Source organism: Schistocerca cancellata, chromosome 5 (genome assembly GCF_023864275.1).
Source record: "Schistocerca cancellata isolate TAMUIC-IGC-003103 chromosome 5, iqSchCanc2.1, whole genome shotgun sequence".
NCBI classification, from domain to species: Eukaryota; Metazoa; Arthropoda; class Insecta; order Orthoptera; family Acrididae; genus Schistocerca; species Schistocerca cancellata.
In genome coordinates, this window is record NC_064630.1 from 830945910 (window position 1) to 830965143 (window position 19234).

The window sequence follows — 19234 nt, forward strand, 5'->3', positions numbered from 1 at the left end:
TAGCTGAGCCATGCATGACTGATGTTCCTGCCATCTCTTATTTAACATCCTGTGTTTTTACCGCGCCGCCACATCGTCATGTTAGTTTCTATTACTGTGTCACTGAGTTCCTGCTTTGCCTGCCTGTGAGCGGCAGCAGCAGCGCTTATCGATATAAGCCCGGCCGTATTATCTTGCTGGACTGCTATTACTTCCTGGCCATCGTGTGTCGTCCAATCAGTTGGAATTCGCCAGCAGTGGAGTTCTGACCTTGTAGTTGGACAGTTGGGACGCGGTAGAAGTTCGGTCGGGTAGAAGTGGCAGTGAGGTTCGGATGGCCACGACTCGCTCGACCGTTGCCGGCACACACGGCTTGAGTGGGGACGGTCTTGTTCGATCGTCGGTTGCTCGTCTTACCGGACGTGTATTGTATTGTATTGTATTTATTTATCCTGTGGATCACATATTGTACAAAGTACACATGATATAGGACAAGTCATTTTTCTTAACAAATATCATTTAAAAATGTGCACAAAATTGTTCATTGATGAATATAGTAACTTCACATACAGAGAATACAAACAATTTACATGGGGAACTAAGAAACATGTAGGCAATGCAGTGCTACTTTAAATTTACACAAATAATCACTGAGATTACAGAATAGTGAAAATGTCTACTGGAAACACAACAGAAGGACAATGTCATTTAAAAACTACATTAAACATGAAATTAACAACGTGTATTTGCTCGCTGATCACTTATGGGTTGGCGGTTTGTGTCTCAACTCGTGGTTCGTCCTTGTGATTGCACAGTCACTGCTTTTAGCATTGGTCGCGTTCTTCGTCCAAGTGTTTGTGAAATTGTGTGTAGCGTGTGATGTTGACTGCCCAGTTATTTTAGTGCTGTCTCCGCGCTGATGTGTATCAGTTGGTCGGTTGGCGCAGCCGCGTCGTAGCACCAGTGGGGCATGCAGCGCCTGGGAGGCGCGGGTGGCCATCACTCGCCGATGATTGCGACACACATGATTCGAGTGGGGACGACTTTGGTTGATCGTCGGTCGGTCGTCTTGTCGGACGACGTGTATTCGGTCCGCGATCGCTTATGGATTGGTTGTGTGGGCCAACTCGTGATTCGTCCTTGTAATTGCACAGTACGTACTGCCGTTAGCATCGTCTAGTTCGTCGTGCAAGTGTTCGTGAAACCGTGTGTAGTTTATGTGATTTTGACTGACAAGTTAATTTAAACGTTGTCGGCGTACTGGCCCTGTATTGGTCCGTTGGCGTGCAGTACCGAGGAAGGACAAGATAGCCATCACTCGTCCGACGATTGCCGATACACACGTTCGAGTGGCAACGACCTTGCTTGGCCGTTTGGTCGGTCGTCTGATTAGACGACGTGTATTTAGGTCGTCCACTGCTTATGGGCTGTCTGTGATCCGTTCTTGTTGTTGTTCCACTGTTTCTGCTGCTAGCATCGTTTGAGTTTTTGTGCAAGTGTGGAGCAGAACTGATCTTGTTCATTGGTCTGTTGACTGTCCGTCGGTTGAGTTGCCGTCGAATTGAGAATGGTTGGCCCGACTGCCTGTCTCACCTAAGTGAGCGTTACTGTATGTACTGCCCTTTTTTATTTGTTTTTGTTGTTTGTACTTTATGCCTCCTAGCCGTTTTTTTTTAAATTAAGGGTATTTTGCCCTTAAGGCGTAAGATTCTTTAGGCCTTCAGCCTAATTTAAAGAACTGTTTTACGTAAGGCCTTTGACATTTTAAAAATTTTAATGTTGTTGAATTTTAAGAGTTGCGCCTTTACCCGATTTTGAATTTAACTTGAAACTTCCTGGGAGATTAAAACTGTGTGCCGGACCGAGACTTGGACTCGGGACCTTTGCCTTTCGCGGGCAAGTGCTCTACCAACTGAGCTACCCAACCACGACATTTTGAATTTAACTTGTTTGCTCTTAAAGTGTCTGATTCTTTGGGCCTTCAGGCTAACTAAGAACTGCTTTAAGAAAAGGCTTTGCCTTTTAAATTTCTATTTTGATTGAGTTTTGCCTAATTTTTTACGTAAGGACTTTGTTTTTTTAATTAATGTTATTTAGCTGTAAGTGTTGAGCTTCCAGGCGATTTTGAACTCAAGATGTTTGCTCTGAAAATCTCAGATTCGTTGGTCATTCAGCCTAAATAAAGAACTGTTGAAAGATAAGGCTTGTTTTTAAATTTCTGATTATGCTAGCGTTTTAGGTTATTGGCCTTCAGCCGTTTTTAAATTAAAGTGGTCTTGCCCTTAAGGCATCAGATTGTACGGCGCATTCAGCTGGTGATCAAGTTCCAAAGATGAGAGTTGTTTTTCCTTTAAAAAAATTTCTGGGTTCTTGTAATGTTTGATCAACTAAATAAAGTTGCATGGTCGAGTGTAACTGACAGCCACTTATTTTAGCCCCTTTCCACAATTTAAATTACCTGTCCCGTCCTGCGGGTTAAGCAGGACATATCAAATAGCCACCTTACAACTTTGCACACCAGAGCACTCGGATGCTGAATTAAAATGTCTGAAGCAAGCTTTAAAGAAAACTGGCTATTCAGACACAGAAATAAATACGTAGGTTTTAACAAGAGCTACGAAACTTGGTAATATATGGGAAAGTATTTCTGCAGAATCGATAGACAAGATTTCATCGCCGGCCTGAGTGGCCGTGCGGTTCTAGGCGCTATAGTCTAGAACCGCGCTACCGCTATGGTCGCAGGTTCGAATCCTGCCTCGGGCATGGATGTGTGTGATGTCCTTAGGTTAGTTAGGTTTAAGTAGTTCTAAATTCTAGGGGACTGATGACCACAGCAGTTATGTCCCATAGTGCTCAGAGCCATTTGAGCCAAGATTTCATACTTGACGGACGTCAATCAATAGTTAAGTTTTATTTCTGTGATTCTTCAAGCTTTCCCGGCGGATATGTTGTAAATAGTCTTCACGGATTTGCCGCCGGATCACGTTGTGCAAATTCCTCAATACTTCCTCAGAGAAACTGCCCGCCATCTTCAGGTGGTTCAACATTGCTGGCGGCTAGGTACGGTTGACGGTATCCACACATTGACACCCCATTTCCTCACGAGCGCGAAGAATGTGCAGGCTCGGAAATCAGGCATGCGCAATGATTTGCAGATAGATGGTGCCATACTAAAACGCCCTCTGCCGAAAATCGAAGACTGACTCTCCTGAGCGTGCGCTGTCTAGTGTGATAAAGGAAATAATAAATTAAATTTATTTCAATTTTTTTTTCAATTTTAATCTGATAATTATACACTCCTGGAAATGGAAAAAAGAACACATTGACACCGGTGTGTCAGACCCACCATACTTGCTCCGGACACTGCGAGAGGGCTGTACAAGCAATGATCACACGCACGGCACAGCGGACACACCAGGAACCGCGGTGTTGGCCGTCAAATGGCGCTAGCTGCGCAGCATTTCTGCACCGCCGCCGTCAGTGTCAGCCAGTTTGCCGTGGCATACGGAGCTCCATCGCAGTCTTTAACACTGGTAGCATGCCGTGACAGCGTGGACGTGAACCGTATGTGCAGTTGATGGACTTTGAGCGAGGGCGTATAGTGGGCATGCGGGAGGCCGGGTGGACGTACCGCCGAATTGCTCAACACGTGGGGCGTGAGGTCTCCACAGTACATCGATGTTGTCGCCAGTGGTCGGCGGAAGGTGCACGTGCCCGTCGACCTGGGACCGGACTGCAGCGACGCACGGATGCACGCCAAGACCGTAGGATCCTACGCAGTGCCATGGGGGACCGCACCGCCACTTCCCAGCAAATTAGGGACACTGTTGCTCCTGGGGTATCGGCGAGGACCATTCGCAACCGTCTCCATGAAGCTGGGCTACGGTCCCGCACACCGTTAGGCCGTCTTCCGCTCACGCCCCAACATCGTGCAGCCCGTCTCCAGTGGTGTCGCGACAGGCGTGAATGGAGGGACGAATGGAGACGTGTCATCTTCAGCGATGAGAGACGCTTCTGCCTTGGTGCCAATGATGGTCGTATGCGTGTTTGGCGCCGTGCAGGTGAGCGCCACAATCAGGACTGCATACGACCGAGGCACACAGGGCCAACACCCGGCATCATGGTGTGGGGAGCGATCTCCTACACAGGCTGTACACCACTGGTGATCGTCGAGGGGACACTGAATAGTGCACGGTACATACAAACCGTCATCGAACCCATCGTTCTACCATTCCTAGACCGGCAAGGGAACTTGCTGTTCCAACAGGACAATGCACGTCCGCATGTATCCCGTGCCACCCAACGTGCTCTAGAAGGTGTAAGTCAACTACCCTGGCCAGCAAGATCTCCGGATCTGTCCCCCATTGAGCATGTTTGGGACTGGATGAAGCGTCGTCTCACACGGTCTGCACGTCCAGCACGACCGCTGGTCCAACTGAGGCGCCAGGTGGAAATGGCATGGCAAGCCGTTCCACAGGACTACATCCAGCATCTCTACGATCGTCTCCATGGGAGAATAGCAGCCTGCATTGCTGCGAAAGGTGGATATACACTGTACTAGTGCCGACATTGTGCATGCTCTGTTGCCTGTGTCTATGTGCCTGTGGTTCTGTCAGTGTGATCATGTGATGTATCTGACCCCAGGAATGTGTCAATAAAGTTTCCCCTTCCTGGGACAATGAATTCACGGTGTTCTTATTTCAATTTCCAGGAGTGTATATGTATTGTGTTTCATTCTAGAATGTCGCGTTCCCAGTTTGGCACAGCTTTGCCACAGGAAACACGAAAGAGGTCGAAGACGTCCGTCTTCTGGTCAGCTCCTGATCGTTGTCAGATGACGGCCAGTTTTTGATTACGCAAAGGCTTCCATTATTTGGAAAAGAACAACCCCGATTCCTTTACGTAAGCAGTATCAATTTTATAATTACCTAAGGGATCTTTAACAATGAACAAAAAAAAATTGCATTTGCAAATGAAATCATTAATAAATGGGGCGGCTATGAGTTGTATAGAAAACAAGGTGCGGCCTTCTGTCTACGACCAGGAAGCCGCAGTATTCTCTGCTGTAGTAGAGGCTGTTTGACATTTATAAAAATAATATGACATGGAGGTAAAAAAATAAAGGAAAAGAAAGAATAAGAAATGTAGTAAACACCAAATATATTCAAATAATTCTCACAAGCAATCAGGGCTTATTAACAGTATAAATGACATAGGTAATTTTCTGACTGTATGGTGTGATCAGATTTCAGCCTGTCCTGTGTTAGCTTCTTGGTTCACGTTTCTGTCACAAATTACAGTCATTACTTTTCTCCTCCCTTCGAGACAATTCTTGCACCGTTCCACACCTTCATAACAATAACTTGCCGATTTACAGTATCGAACATAAATTACTTGAATTTTATTAATTAATAACTGTTGTCTGCACGCTCGCTTTTATGGCTTAAAGACGACCTTCTTTACGCTTTCACATTACAAGAAGAAGTACGATAAAATCTAAAGATCTACGAAAGTTTTTAGCGTCATATTTTTCATTTAGATCGAAGTGGAAGGCTCAGTTCAGCTTCTGTTAAAATGTTTCTTTGACTGCGCAGTCGATGTATTAGCGTTCGCACTAGATGCGCATCTTTACAGTTACGTAAATTATGTAAAACAAATGTCCTTCAAGGAATGGGTCTCATCTCATAAGTTTATCATTTAATACACAGTTAGATGAATGCCTTTCCAATGGTACTCACAGCTTTCATACGATGGAAAGGCCAGTAATATTACAGCTGTACGCTGTGTTTACTTTCAGTGCGGCCAGACTCATTAAAAAAACCGTACTAGACCAATGTTATGACGGGTCTGTTATCGAAAAATCTTGATTTTTGCGTAGTGATTTAATAGCAGCCATTGCACGGTTCCAGGCTGTGCTCAGTTGAGATCCCACATACCTCGTGATGAGATTATCATCTGTATTACGTCCTTAATGATGCAGTCCCAGAAAGATGATGTCGGGGATAAAACTTGCGTCTTTTCATGAATCACGGGATCACCTGTATTCAGACAGTGTGTTCCACAGTTGCCGACTTTTCGAGTTGAGGAAGGGATGTATGATGCTGATGTTCATTGCAGCGTTCTTGTACTGTGCGAAATGTCCGGCCTATATTTGCTGCTCCATACTGACAAGGAATCTTGTACACACCACATTTCCTCAGGACGAGATCGTCCTTACCGAACCGAACAGGTTTCTCAGTATTGCAGATGGTCGACAAACACACTTAATGTCACATCTTCCGAGGACTCGTCCGATTCTTGACGACATGGCAACAAAATACGGCAAAAGGCCAAAGTGGTGAGTGTCTTCGTACTCTGTAGATTAAACTCGCCTGGGCCTGAATGCATTACGTATCTGTCTCTCAGAATATCTCTGTCGATCAGTGTCACTCGACGATCCCCATTTTATGCAGTGTATGTCGCTTCCAGACGTCCGACTCGTCAGTCGGTGAGACTCAATGTCTAGTGCAGTTTTGGACGAAACGTCAGGAACCGAAAAGTTTTTCGAATCACGGCAGTGCTATCCACTAGACTCACCAGTAACTACTCCTGTGCAGCTGCTGAATCGAAAAATTGTGACGAAACGGTCACCTCGTAAGCAAACTGTAGGAAGTCGAACAACTAGTGTGCATTTACTTGCCACAACAAACATTTTCTTAGCAACGTCGAGTAAAAACACGTGGGACCACGGTTGCCATCGCGGCTGCCACGTGGAGACCCTGGCAGGCAGAAAGAGGCGCGAGCAGCTGAGGGAGGAGCCAGTACGTACCTCGATGCGGAAGGTCCAGCCGTCGAGGCTGAGCAGGCGCAGCGTGGAGTTGCGCGCGAGTGCCTGGCACACGAGCTGCGCGGCGCCGTCGTCGAGGCAGAGCCGCTGCGAGCCCAGGTCGAGCAGCTGCAGCGAGGCGCTGTCCGCCAGCCCCAGCAGCGCCGGCAGCACCTCCCCAAGCCGCGCCGCCCCCTCCAGCCGCAGCGCCGCCAGGCTGCGCGACCGCCGCACCTGCCGAGCGGCCCCACCCTCAGCACAACTCAACTCCACCACATACCCACGATCCCACAGCACAGGCGCGACCCAGAGCGAGGGGCGGCTGCGAGGTGGGGCGGGGGAGGTCTTTCTGGCGGCTCTTGCTGTCCACTGTTTTAAGGCTAAGCAAATCACTGGACTCTTTATATATTTTGAGCTGTGGTAAAAATTGCTGTTTTGAAGAGCGCATTGCAGCGCGTAGTGTAAAGCAGTCGCCCTCCGTTTGGCGGTGGCGCCCCTGTGGCGATCGCAGCTTTAGTGTGTCCCTCTGGTGGGACAGGGCAAAGGTTGCCTGTTCACGTGCATTTAAGGGGCGCTATGAGCTCGCCAGTCGGTCAGTCAGGGTCAGAGTCTGCGGTCAGTCCGGAGTGAGTCTGGGTCACTCTGTCATCCCCAGCTTGCTAGTCTGTCTCTCGTCTGCAGTTGAGAGGCAGTTAGAGTCTGTCTGTCGTTCGGATTGCTAGCATGTCTGTCGTTTGGATCAACCTTTAAAGCCAGCAAAATGAGAGTCTTTCCACTCCGCCAGTAAGAGAACTCAGTGAGTGGTCGCCCGGTCAGGGCTTAGTTCCTGCATCTGAGTTTGCGCGTTAGGCCGCCAGTCTGTGCGAGTTTGTTCAGGCAATGGTCATTGGCGGCTGGATCGATCGGTTGGTCGGTCGCGCACTGTGACACAAGATCACTTGTCCGTTTTGAGCGTCGGCGCATGTGAGGTCGCCACGTGGGTCCAGTGAGCCGCGCCGTATAGGGAGAGGTAGTGGCTTCGCGGTCGACACGAGAGCAACACTCGTCAACCCACGACATCAGTCTGGCCGGTGCGAGCAGCGAGGTCGTGGTGTAACTGGTTCTCCAAGCGCTTCTGGGCCCCTTCAGTTGCCATCTGGTGGAGTTTGGCTCGGTCCTTCCCTGGTGCAGGGACGTTGTTTTGCCAGTGGGCATGTTTCCTCTGTATGGTTGGATCCGAGCCAGTATTTCCGCCGTCGTGTGTCTGGAAGTGAGTGGGAGACGCACCAGCAAGGCAGTCGCGACGGAGCAGCAGTAGCGGACGGAGCAGTGGGCAGTCGGTCGGTTGCTGCAGACCGGGAAAGACGGGAGATCGGCGCGCCTTCCTGCGCCCGTTGAAGCAGCTGGCAGCGGACGGTTCGGGAGAGCGATTTGGGGGTTCTGCGCCAGGTCTTCTCTAGAAATCGCAGTTAATTAGAAGTTAAGTGATTGGTGATATGTTGTGTGATTTACTCTTGTTAAATTTTACTTGTTTTCTTGGTCAGTCTCTCGTCCCCAGCTTGCTCGTCTGTCTCTCGTCTGTATTTGTGATTGGTGATATGTTGTGTGGTTTACTCTTGTTAAATTTTACTTGTTTTATTGGTCAGTCTGTCGTTCGGAGCTGCCTCTGTCATGTTTGTCGGATTTGGTGTGTTAACGGATTTATTGCTTGAAGTGTAACAGCCTAAAACCTGAAATATGTTTTGATCTTGCCTATCATCTTGAGCGGCAGTATCTGTGCACTGTAGAGCATGTTAATTTGTTTGGCCAACCTTATAGAATTTTATAGAAGATTGCATTTCATGGTCTTTTATTTAAATGGTCATTTTAGTATAAGAAGTTGTCACCTGTCCACCGTAAGACTTTTCTTAGAAGTTAAAATCAAGTTGCACCTTCGGTGGCAAGGTTAATTTTTTAATTTTAGTGTTTTGTACCATTTCCATCCTTCCTACGGGGGCATAGTTTGTGTGCTTGTGTGAATTGTTAAAACTTTTACTTTATGGTAATCTGGCGCGTTGCAGATTTGCACCAGTGTAGTCTTTCAGAGGTTGCTGTGAGTGGTAGTGACTATGGCTGTGTCAAAAGGGAATGGCAAGGTTCTCACCCCGAAAGCTCATACACTCAAAAATTTGTTTCTTTCTGCCTCCGAATAAATTGTAACATGATATTTAGAGGGTGCTTTCTGATTGTAATTTTAAATCTGTTTTTTTTTTTTTTAGAAAATATTTTAGTCACCATTAAAGTGAATAAATTACCATTTGTTTATGATTTCATCAGTTACTCCCTGGCAACTACTTCCACGCTCACATAGTGTGATCAAATGTGTTAATGTTCTTGATGAATCGCTAGTAAATAGAACAAATTCTTAAGAATATTCTTTGAAATTAAATCCACGGTTCATATTTGCTTGCAGTTCTCTACAGGTTACCACTCAGGCAGCAACAGCCTTGGTGCTGTCATTGTGCAAAAGGACAGTACGGGTTTTCGAGTTACAAACGTGGTCGCATCTGAAGAGGACAGTGTGTGGAGTGAGTCATATGGTATGGTTGGCATACAGGTTTATGAACGTAATAATTTTTTAATATCGTGTACACAGTGGAAATTTACGAAGACTTATTTATTAAGAGTTGCAAGATATACTGAAGTATCTCAAGTATCGTGGTCGTGGTGGTGGTAAGTTCCTTTGGGACCAAACTGCTGACATCATGGGCCCCTAGGCTTACACACTGCTTAATCTAACTTAAGGAGGGTAGGACTTGGAGCAGGAGAGGCACCACAGGACATTTTAATTTCCACTGTCTATACTTTTACAAACAAATTCATAAAATTTTCTCACCATAACAATGAAAGGATTCAGGATTCACACTCATAGCAGTGGAAGTTCATAAACGTACCAAAATAAATATGTGTGAAATTTCATCATTTTTCACTTACTGTTGGCTGCATTTGTTGCTATAGGTACTCTTTTCTTCATAAGTAAGAGAGATTCTTCGATGAAGTTTGCACAGCATACAAATCATACTTACAGCTGTATGAAACTCTAAAATTTTTCAAATCTATTAAAAACTGTGGTAAAAATTGAGATAATTAACTGTAAATTTGAGTTTTTTCTAAACATAAAGTTTAAAAAGTAACAAGTCATTCATTTTTTCATAGATTAAATAGGTTACAGAGTTTCATAAACCTGTAAGTATGGTTTGTATGCTGTACAAAGTTCATTGAAGAATATCTCTTACTTATGAAAAAAAGTGCACCTATAGCAACAAATGCAGCCAATAGTAAGTGAAAAAATGATGAAATTTTACATGTAAAAAAAATATTTTGTTGTGTTTCTGAAGCTTAGCTGCTATGAGTGTGAAGGCTGAATCCTTCCTGGTCATGGTGACAGAGATTTAGCAATTTATTTGTAAAAGTATAGACAGTGGAAATTAAAACGTCCTGTAGTGCCTCTCCTGCTCCAAGTTGCCCGTTTGACGTCCTACCCCTCTTAAATTAGCTTACGCTACGGACAACACACACTCCCATGCCCGAGGGAGGACTCGAACTTCCGACAGGGTGAGGCCGCGCGAACCGCTGGTAAGGCGCCTCAGACCGCGTGGCTACCGCAAGCGGCTCAAGTGTCGTCATTTAGTGTGGAGATACACAATTTCTTATATCTGACTGAGATTACAGCCAAGGTACATGTACAGAACTCTAAGAGACTGATTGCTGACGGAGCTTTGCAGCCGCAAGCTACTTCTACTATATGCATACACAGGAGGCGGACAGACAAAAACATGGAAACACCGAACTCGCGACGCATCATCTCGCCTAACACGGTGTAGGAAAGCGGTTGGCATGCAAAACAGCTTTCAGACGTTTCAGAATGGATGACGGTATGCCCCATATGGTTTTCAAGGGAATCTTGCATCCTTCTTCGTGTGAAACAACTGGTGACGGAGGTGGAGAGTGATCACGCACCCTTCTCTCCGAAGCAGACCGCAATATTTAAATATGGTGACGGTGGTAGCCGGGGGAAATGCGGCAGTTCACCTTTGTGATCACAAAACCAGTATCGGGCGGTGCGAGCTGTGTGAGAAAGGGCCCTGTCGTCCTGCAACACAGAATCACCATTTGGGAACAAAAGGAGTGTCGTGGGATGGATCAGATCAACCAAAATGGTCACATAGTATTTGGCAGTACTGCGACGTTGGAGAGCAACCGAGTGCCCACGGAACACAACGACGCGGCTGCCAAAATGATCACCGAACGCCCGCCGCGTTTCACGAGAACACGGCAAGACGTTGGAAACATTGCGAAACGATACTCATCCGACCAGACGACTTTCTTCCATTGCTCCACAGTCCAGGCTTCGTGGCTTCGGCACCGCGATTTCCTGCTCCGAACACTTGCATCACTAATGAACGCTTTTGGAATTGCAGATCGCCACGCAGTTCCCTTCTTATAGAGCTCCTTTCGTGTTGTTTGGCTGCTGACAAGTTCCGCGAGTGGGACATTCAGTTCTGCAGTGACTTTTGCAATTGTCGTCGTCTTGCTCTTCGTCTCACTCCTTCTCGATGACCGTCTGTCACGACCACTCTACACGCATTCTGTCCACGTTGCGCCTTAACGGACGACGTTTCTCCTTCCCTGTATGTGGCATAAATCTTCGATACAGTGCCTCCTGAAACGCCGATCACTTCAACTACCTCGGTTGCGGACGCATCTACCGTACTACTATCAACAATTTGCCCACGTTCGAATTCACTTACCTCCAACATAACGCACTCTCAACTACACGGAACGTTGTCGTGATGGCTGCAACGTGTTGAGAACATTGCACACATGCCGCTCACGGCCAAACAGAACAGCGCAGTCTGCACACTTTGCCAGAATCTGTATTTATGTTCGAGCATGTATTTCTCGCAGTATTTCCATATTTCTATCCAACCCCTGTATCTTGCAGTATATACAGGGTGAGTCACCTAACACAACCGCTGGATATATTTCGTAGACCACATCAAATACTGACGAATCGATTCCACAGACCGAACGTGACGAGAGGGGCTAGTGTAACTGGTTAATACAAACCATAAAAAAATGCACGGAAGTATGTTTTTTAACACAAACCTACGTTTTTTTAAATGGAACCACGTTAGTTTTGTTAGCATATCTGAACATATAAACAAATACATAATCAGTGCCGTTTGTTGCATTGTAAAATGTTAATTACATCGGGAGATATTGTAAGCTAAAGTTGACGCTTGAGTACCAGTCCTCTGCTGTTCGACCGTGTGTATCGGAGAGCACCGAATTACGTAGGGATCCAAAGGGAACGGTGATGGACCTTAGGTACAGAAGAGACTGGAACAGCACATTACGTCCACATGCCAACACCTTATTGGTCTTTTTCACTGACGCACATGTACATTACCATGAGGGGTGAGGTACACGTACACACGTGGTTACCGTTTTCAATTACGGAGTGGAATAGAGTGTGTCCCGACATGTCAGGCCAATAGATGTTCAATGTGGTGGCAATCATTTGCTGCACACAACTGCAATACCTGGAGTAATCAATGTCGTACACGCCGCAGCACATCTGGTGTAATGTCGCCGCAGGCTGCCACAATACGTTGTTTCATATTCTCTGGGGTTGTAGGCACATCACGGTACACATTCTCCTTTAACGTACCCCACAGAAAGAAGTCCTGAGGTGTAAGATCAGGAAAACGGGCTGGCCAATTTATGCTTCCTCCACGTCCTATGAAACGCCCGTCGAACATCCTGTCAAGGGTCAGCCTAGTGTTAATTGTGGAATGTGCAGGTGCACCATCATGCTGATACCACATACGTCGACGCGTTTCCAGTGGGACATTTTCGAGCAACGTTGGCAGATCTCTCTGTAGAAACGCGATGTATGTTGCAGCTGTTTGCGCCCCTGCAATGAAGTGAGAACCAATGAGGTGGTCGCCAATGATTCCGCACCATACATTTACAGTCCACGGTCGCTGTCGCTCTACCTGTATGAGCCAGCTAGGATTGTCCACGGACCAATAATGCATGTTCCGTAGATTCACTGCCCCGTGGTTCGTGAAACCCGCTTCATCGGTAAACAGGTAGAACTGCAACGCATTCTCTGTTAATGCCCATTGACAGAATTGCACTCGATGATTAAAGTCATCACCATGTAATTGCTGATGTAGCGACACATAAAACGGGTGAAAGCGGTGACGATGCAGTATGCGCATGACACAACTTCGACTCAGTCCACCGGCTCTCGCAATGTCCCATGTACTCACGTGTGGGTTCATGGCAATAGCAGCTAACACACCAACTGCACCCGCTTCCCCTGTGACGGGCCTGTTACGGTCCCGTTTGCGTGCTACGACCATACCTGTTGCATACAGTTGGCGGTAGATGTTTTGCAATGTGCGGAACGTTGGATGCTCTCTGTCCGGGTACCGTTCTGCATACACCCTGCAGGCTTCAGCTGCATTTCGTCGACACTCGCCATAGATGAGTATCATCTCCGCCTTTTCAGAGTTCGAATACACCATGGTCACAGTTCCTACAACACACACTATCACAGACGTCTGGTAACACGGTGTACTACAGTTGGTCTGCGTGTGGAGACGAATGCAGAATAACAATATCAGCAAGCGCTACATGCGGACACTGCGACAGCTAGACCAAACCACAACAGTGCACTACAGCCACATTCGTAAACACGGTCGTCATCGTAAACATGTCCCTGCAGATAATGCTCGCCGACCGTGGCCCGTGTTTGTTACAACACGCAACTGAACGTCGGAGGTCTCAAGCGTCAACTTTAGGTTACAATATCTCCGGATGTAATTAACATTTTACAATGCAACAAACGGCACTGATTTGTTTATATGTTCAGATGTGCTAACAAAACTAACGTGGTTCTATTTTAAAAAACGTAGGTTTGTGTTAAAAAACATAATTCGGTGCATTTTTGTATGGTTTGTATTAAACAATTACACTAGCGCCTCTCCTCACATTCGGTCTGTGGAATCGGTTCGTCAGTATTTGATGTGGTTTACGAAATATATCCAGCGGTAACGTTAGGTGACTCACCCTGTATAATTGAGTGAAAGATGAAATTGTGGTTTCTAAATTAAATATGTAAGATTTCGATCTTTCAGGAACATCAACTACTGCTTTCAGAATAGACTCAAAAATACTGAAACTGTACTCTGAAATGTTTCTTATTCTAAACTTTTTCTTCAAATGGTACAGAATTTTCTTTTGGCAATTTAACAATACTAGCATTGGTTTAGGACTGCCGTCACTGTTAGACACAAATTCATTTGTAGAATGTGACACCTGTACTAGTTAACCCTTTTGTGGTCCGGGGGGGCACAGACGCCCCACTGAAGTAATATGAATTTTTGAGTGTTGGAACGTCGAAATGTCCTATCTGTCAATGCAGCCATCTAGCGAGAACCTCTCGGAAATTGGAGAAAAATACTGCAGACTATGGCATGGATGCGAGCAGTTAATTGGGGCTACGTGTTTCCTAGCTGTCAAAGTGCGTCTGTTTTACGAAAATAAAATGAAATCACCATCTTCTCTAGAACGAGATTTTCACTCTGCAGCGGAATGTGCGCTGATATGAAACTTCCTGCTGGACTCAGACTCGAACTCGGGACCTTTGCTTTTCGCAGGCAAAAGCTCTACCAACTTTTTTTATTATTATTAGTACCTGACACAGGGGTCGGGGGAAAACATGTCAGGGGTCGTCTTTCGAGGCCTGGCCTCCGTGACCCACTCCCGCCTTTCCAGAGCCAAGGAGGGAAAGGATTTTGACAGGATCAAGAGAACTTCATTGGACAATATATGAAGAGCTTATTTCAGTAGTGGTACAACTCCATTTTTGTTCATTCTGAGATACAGAGTCCTAAAGTTAAAAGAGCGCTGAAAAATCTGCAGTTGAGATACCAGAAATATTCAAGTATATATACCGACCGTCGACGTACAGTGCGGATGACGAAGAAAAAGTGTTACGAACTGTTGCGGAGGACCGAACAATAAGCACCAGGTCTCTCGCCACTGAGGTCGGAATGTCACAATCTACTGTTATGCGAGTACTCCATAGAAACCATTACCATCCCTTTCGCATGCAGAAGGTACAGGCATTATTGCCGGAAGACTACCAGAGGAGGGTGGACTTCTGCAACTTTATCCTACGGCGTCAGATCCACGACCAGCATTTTTCACGAACGACACTGTTCACCGACGAAGCCTATTTCACGAAGGACGGTATAGTGAATTCGCATAATTAGCACGAGTGGGCGGAAGAAAACCCCCACAGAACAGTGATACGAGGGTACCAACAACGATGCAGTGTCAATCTGGTGTGGTATTATTGATCACCATCTCATAGGGCCACATGTGATACCACAAAGGCTTACAGGAGAGCGGTATCTGTGTTTCAAGGGTGCTACATTACCAGAATTATTGGAAGACGTTAGTCTGGCCTCTGGTATGAACCTGTGGTACATGCATGATGGTGCCCCCGCTCACTTCAGCGGCACAGTGCGACGCTACCTGGACGATTCCTTCCCTTCGAAATGGATCGGTCGTGGAGGCCCTGTAGCGTTGTCAGCAACATCACCAGACCTGAATCCACTGGATTTCTTTTTGTGGGATATGAAGGAGAGGTTGTTGGTGTCAACACCCTTCAACACGGAATACAACATGCCTGTGATATTACGCAAAGAGATAGAGACATGTTGGATCGTGTTCAGCAATCCTTCCTGCGAAGAGTTCAACTTTGCCACACACATCGTGGCTGTCATTTCGAACAGTACTGCCACTGCAGCTTCTGGTCATGTGTTTCTATGTTAGTTTCGATTTGTACAGCTGTACTGTATTCGTTTGTATTAACTGCCACATACTTGTGTAGTTGTATCTTGTATTCTGCATCTATGTATCGTTTCTTAAAACTAAGTCTGGGACACAAAAAACAAATTATAAAACATGCATGTACACAGTAGTGCAGCCTCTCCTCACGTTCCTTTCCCTGTGCCAACTAGCCACGATACATAATACCGGCCAGCGTAAACAGAATGAGTGAGATGTGGGCGCTGTCATTGCTCGCGGTGTCACGCAGACCGTCGCATGACGCCGCATGCCTCGCCTTCTCGTCAGCGGCTAGACTAACTGCAACACTCGCATGTTGTGCCCTGTTGTCGATCTGTCCCCTTGGCCAATGTCGACGCACAGTAACACCCAAAAGTCCACTTCATAAATGGCTCTGAGCACTATGGGACTCAGCATCTGAGGTCATCAGTCCCCTAGAACTTAGAACTACTTAAACCTAAGTAACCTAAGGACAACTCACATCCATGCCCGAGGCAGGATTTGAACCTGCGACTGTAGCAGTCACACGGTTCTGGACTGAAGCGCCTAGAACCACATGGCCACCACGGCTGGCCCACTTCATATTTCCAGATTTTTTCCATTCAATTGCATTATCATCTATTGACACAGGAACATGTGGATAACGAATTTGTTTGTAGCTCAGTGTGTGACAAATTGCACGACATATTTTTCCTCATTTATGACTCACCCTGTGGTCTTTTATTTTATTCTTGCCGGCCGCTGTGGCCGAGCGGTTCTAGGTGCTTGAGTCTGGAACCGCGCGGCCGCTACGGTCGCAGGTTCGAGTCCTGCCTTGGGCATGGATGTGTGTGATGTCCTTAGGTTAGTTAGGTTTAAGTAGTTCTAAGTCTAGGGGACTGATGCACTCAGATGTTAAGTCCCATAGTATTCAGAGCCATTTGAACTCTTTTTTGTTCTGTTTTAGTCTTCTTATTGTTATTTTTAACTGGATCCTACAACGGCCACCAGAAGCTTCCGAGTCGTCGTCGGATAGCGAATGTAAGAGGGCCTCCCTCTAAACCATTTTCTCTGAGGATCACTCCTGTGCCGTGAACCATTTTCAAGTGTGTCTTCTAGTACTCGGAACGCCCCAATAGGCAGGAGGATCCTCGAATAATGCACCTAAATAATTCGATAGTCGTGTTGCGGTACAATGCATGGTGGCGGAACGCCTCATGAGTCGGCGTCAGGTGGACCCACAAGGCCAGAGCGTTTTCAGGCGCGGTTTACAAAACATAATACAGCACTATGTCCTTCAGCTAGTTGACGGCTTTCGTTCTGGTAGTGGGAAAGTGAGCGGTATCTGGGTGTAGGAGTTTGTCTGGTGTGATAGACTGGCCATCGTCGCAACAGGAGCGCCAGCATACATTGTACAAGATCCCAGCAGCTGCCTGTCAGGCAGTGCGCATCGAAATCGACGACTGCACAGTGCGGACACAAAGCGTTGTCAGCAAGATGTATGGAATGGAGGCGCTGGCGTGTGGCTAATTTGTCGTTCAGCACCACATACCACAAGGAACGAGTGTACGTGGGCAGGTATAGGGTGCGGACGGTTCACCACACCCTGGTCCAGCGGATGGTTGTTACGGAGTTGTCTTGCCTGGTAGATGCGGTAGTAATCTCTCGTGCTCGGTGGCTTCGTCATTGGTAGATCATAGGTCATGTAGCTCAGTTCGACTAGGAAATCGCGTATGTGGGCAAGAGATGGGGCTATGTGGCCCACGGAGCCCGGTGGATGAAGATCCCGTGGCACAACAATCTGTAGCAGCATCCCCGTCAAGCTGTTGTTGGCCACAGTCCATGCGAGCCGCATAGTCCGTAGGTGCAATGCCCACGCGTGGTTGTGGACATGAGTCAACCCCAGGCCCCTTACCAGTGGAGGCTTCGTTAAAGTAGTGTAGCGATCTTTGAAGATATGACCTGCAATCACAAACTGTCTCTACACTGCCTGGAAACTGTGGGCCATGGAGACTGTCAGAGGAAGAATGTGGGCAAAGTAATTAAGTTTGGAAGCTAAGTAAGTGCTGACATAGCGCGTTCGGAGAATAATATCCATATTGCGGAATCTGCTGTCACAGAGCAGTGCCTGTGTCCTTTGTAGTAGCCGGTGATATGTGGCTGTCGCAGTTCGGCGAACTGTACTGGAGAAATGCACCCCCAATGCGTTCAGTGAGAGAACTTCTTGGAAGGGTATCTCTGTCGGGTGTAGAAGGCCTCTCCCGACATCCATGTATGTCGTCTCTGCATGTTGACGACGCTGCCCGATACTGCGCCGTAGCAGCACAACCACTGAAGCGTCGCCTGGATTTCGTCGGCTGACCGCGCGAAGAGCACCACGTCGTCTGCAAAGGCAGCACATTGGAAGGTCACATCTCGAATGCAGATGGCTTCCAGTCATTGGCGATGGCAGTGCAGTGCGGGTTCGTGGGCCGCCGCGAATAAGACTCCTGATAAAGGACATCCCTGTCGCACCGACCGTCCAAGAGTGATGTGTTCAGTCTGGTGGCCGTTGATCATAATCCGAGAGTGTGCCCCGTGAATTGACCGGTGAGATTATCCTTGCTGACGCCTGCGAGAGGCCCATGCGTTCGAGCACGGCACGAAGGAAACTGTGGTCGACACGATCAAGGGCGTTATCAAAATCGATGGTGACAAGAGCACCTCGGAGGCGGCAGTCCGCTGCCAGCGATGTAACGTCGCGGTAGGCGCCAAGTGCCCTGTGCATATTGTTGTCACTGCCTAAACACGTCTGATCATGTGTCCGATGGTGGTCTGAAGTCGTGTGCGAAGGGTACGGGCGAAATGTTCATAATCCGCGTTCAGGAGTGTAAGAGGACGATATTCGTAATAACGATGAAAACAGCACGGTTTGAGAACTGGTATCAGGATGCCTTCGAGGAAATCTGTGGGGACGGTAAAATAGTCGTGGAGGAGGTCTGGAAACATTTGAATCCTCTGAACGCCCATCAGGGGACAGAAGGCGCAGTAGAATTCGTTCGGTAAGCCGTCTGGACCCGGTGGCTTGTTCGGAGCGTCGCCTGCCAAGGCCGCTGTTAAATGTTCAGCAGTTATGGGAGCCAGCAGGGCGTCATTCTGGGCCACTACTCTGGAGTCAGGCAGACCGCACAGGATGTCTTCGTACTCCCAACAGTCTGTGGGTTCTCGGCGTAAAACGACCTGTAATGCTGGACGAATGCCACAGCGATGGCACACTGCGAGTCGACGCGTCCACCCTCTACTGCCTCTACTGATGTTATAAGGTGGCGTCTCTCTCTGATGGCGTGACATACGGATGCCATTTCGGTGGGGATGGTGTTCTGCACCCTTGCCAGGACTCGGACTCCATCAAGCTGTTCCGTGGTGAGACAGAGTAGGTGTGATTTGAGACGATTAACCTCTGTCTGCCGTTTACGTGATGGCGGTTGGGTCATGAGTCCCGTCAGCGCAGTGTAATAAAATTCCAACGTCGCTCTGTCACGGCCATATCCAAAGCTGTTTCACAGAATACCGCACTGCAGTTCCTTTTCTAAATCCTCGCAC

The 19234-nt window shown here is 47.3% G+C and overlaps 1 protein-coding gene across 1 annotated transcript in view; it reads right to left on the reverse strand.

Annotated features, from left to right (window-relative positions):
* Window positions 1–19234, reverse strand: part of LOC126188830 (uncharacterized) — a 129136-nt gene that overhangs the window by 37589 nt on the left and 72313 nt on the right. Inside the window, exon 10 of the mRNA XM_049930443.1 lies at window positions 6788–7018. Coding sequence (XP_049786400.1) covers window positions 6788–7018 — 231 coding nt within the window. The remainder of the gene's footprint in view (window positions 1–6787; window positions 7019–19234) is intronic.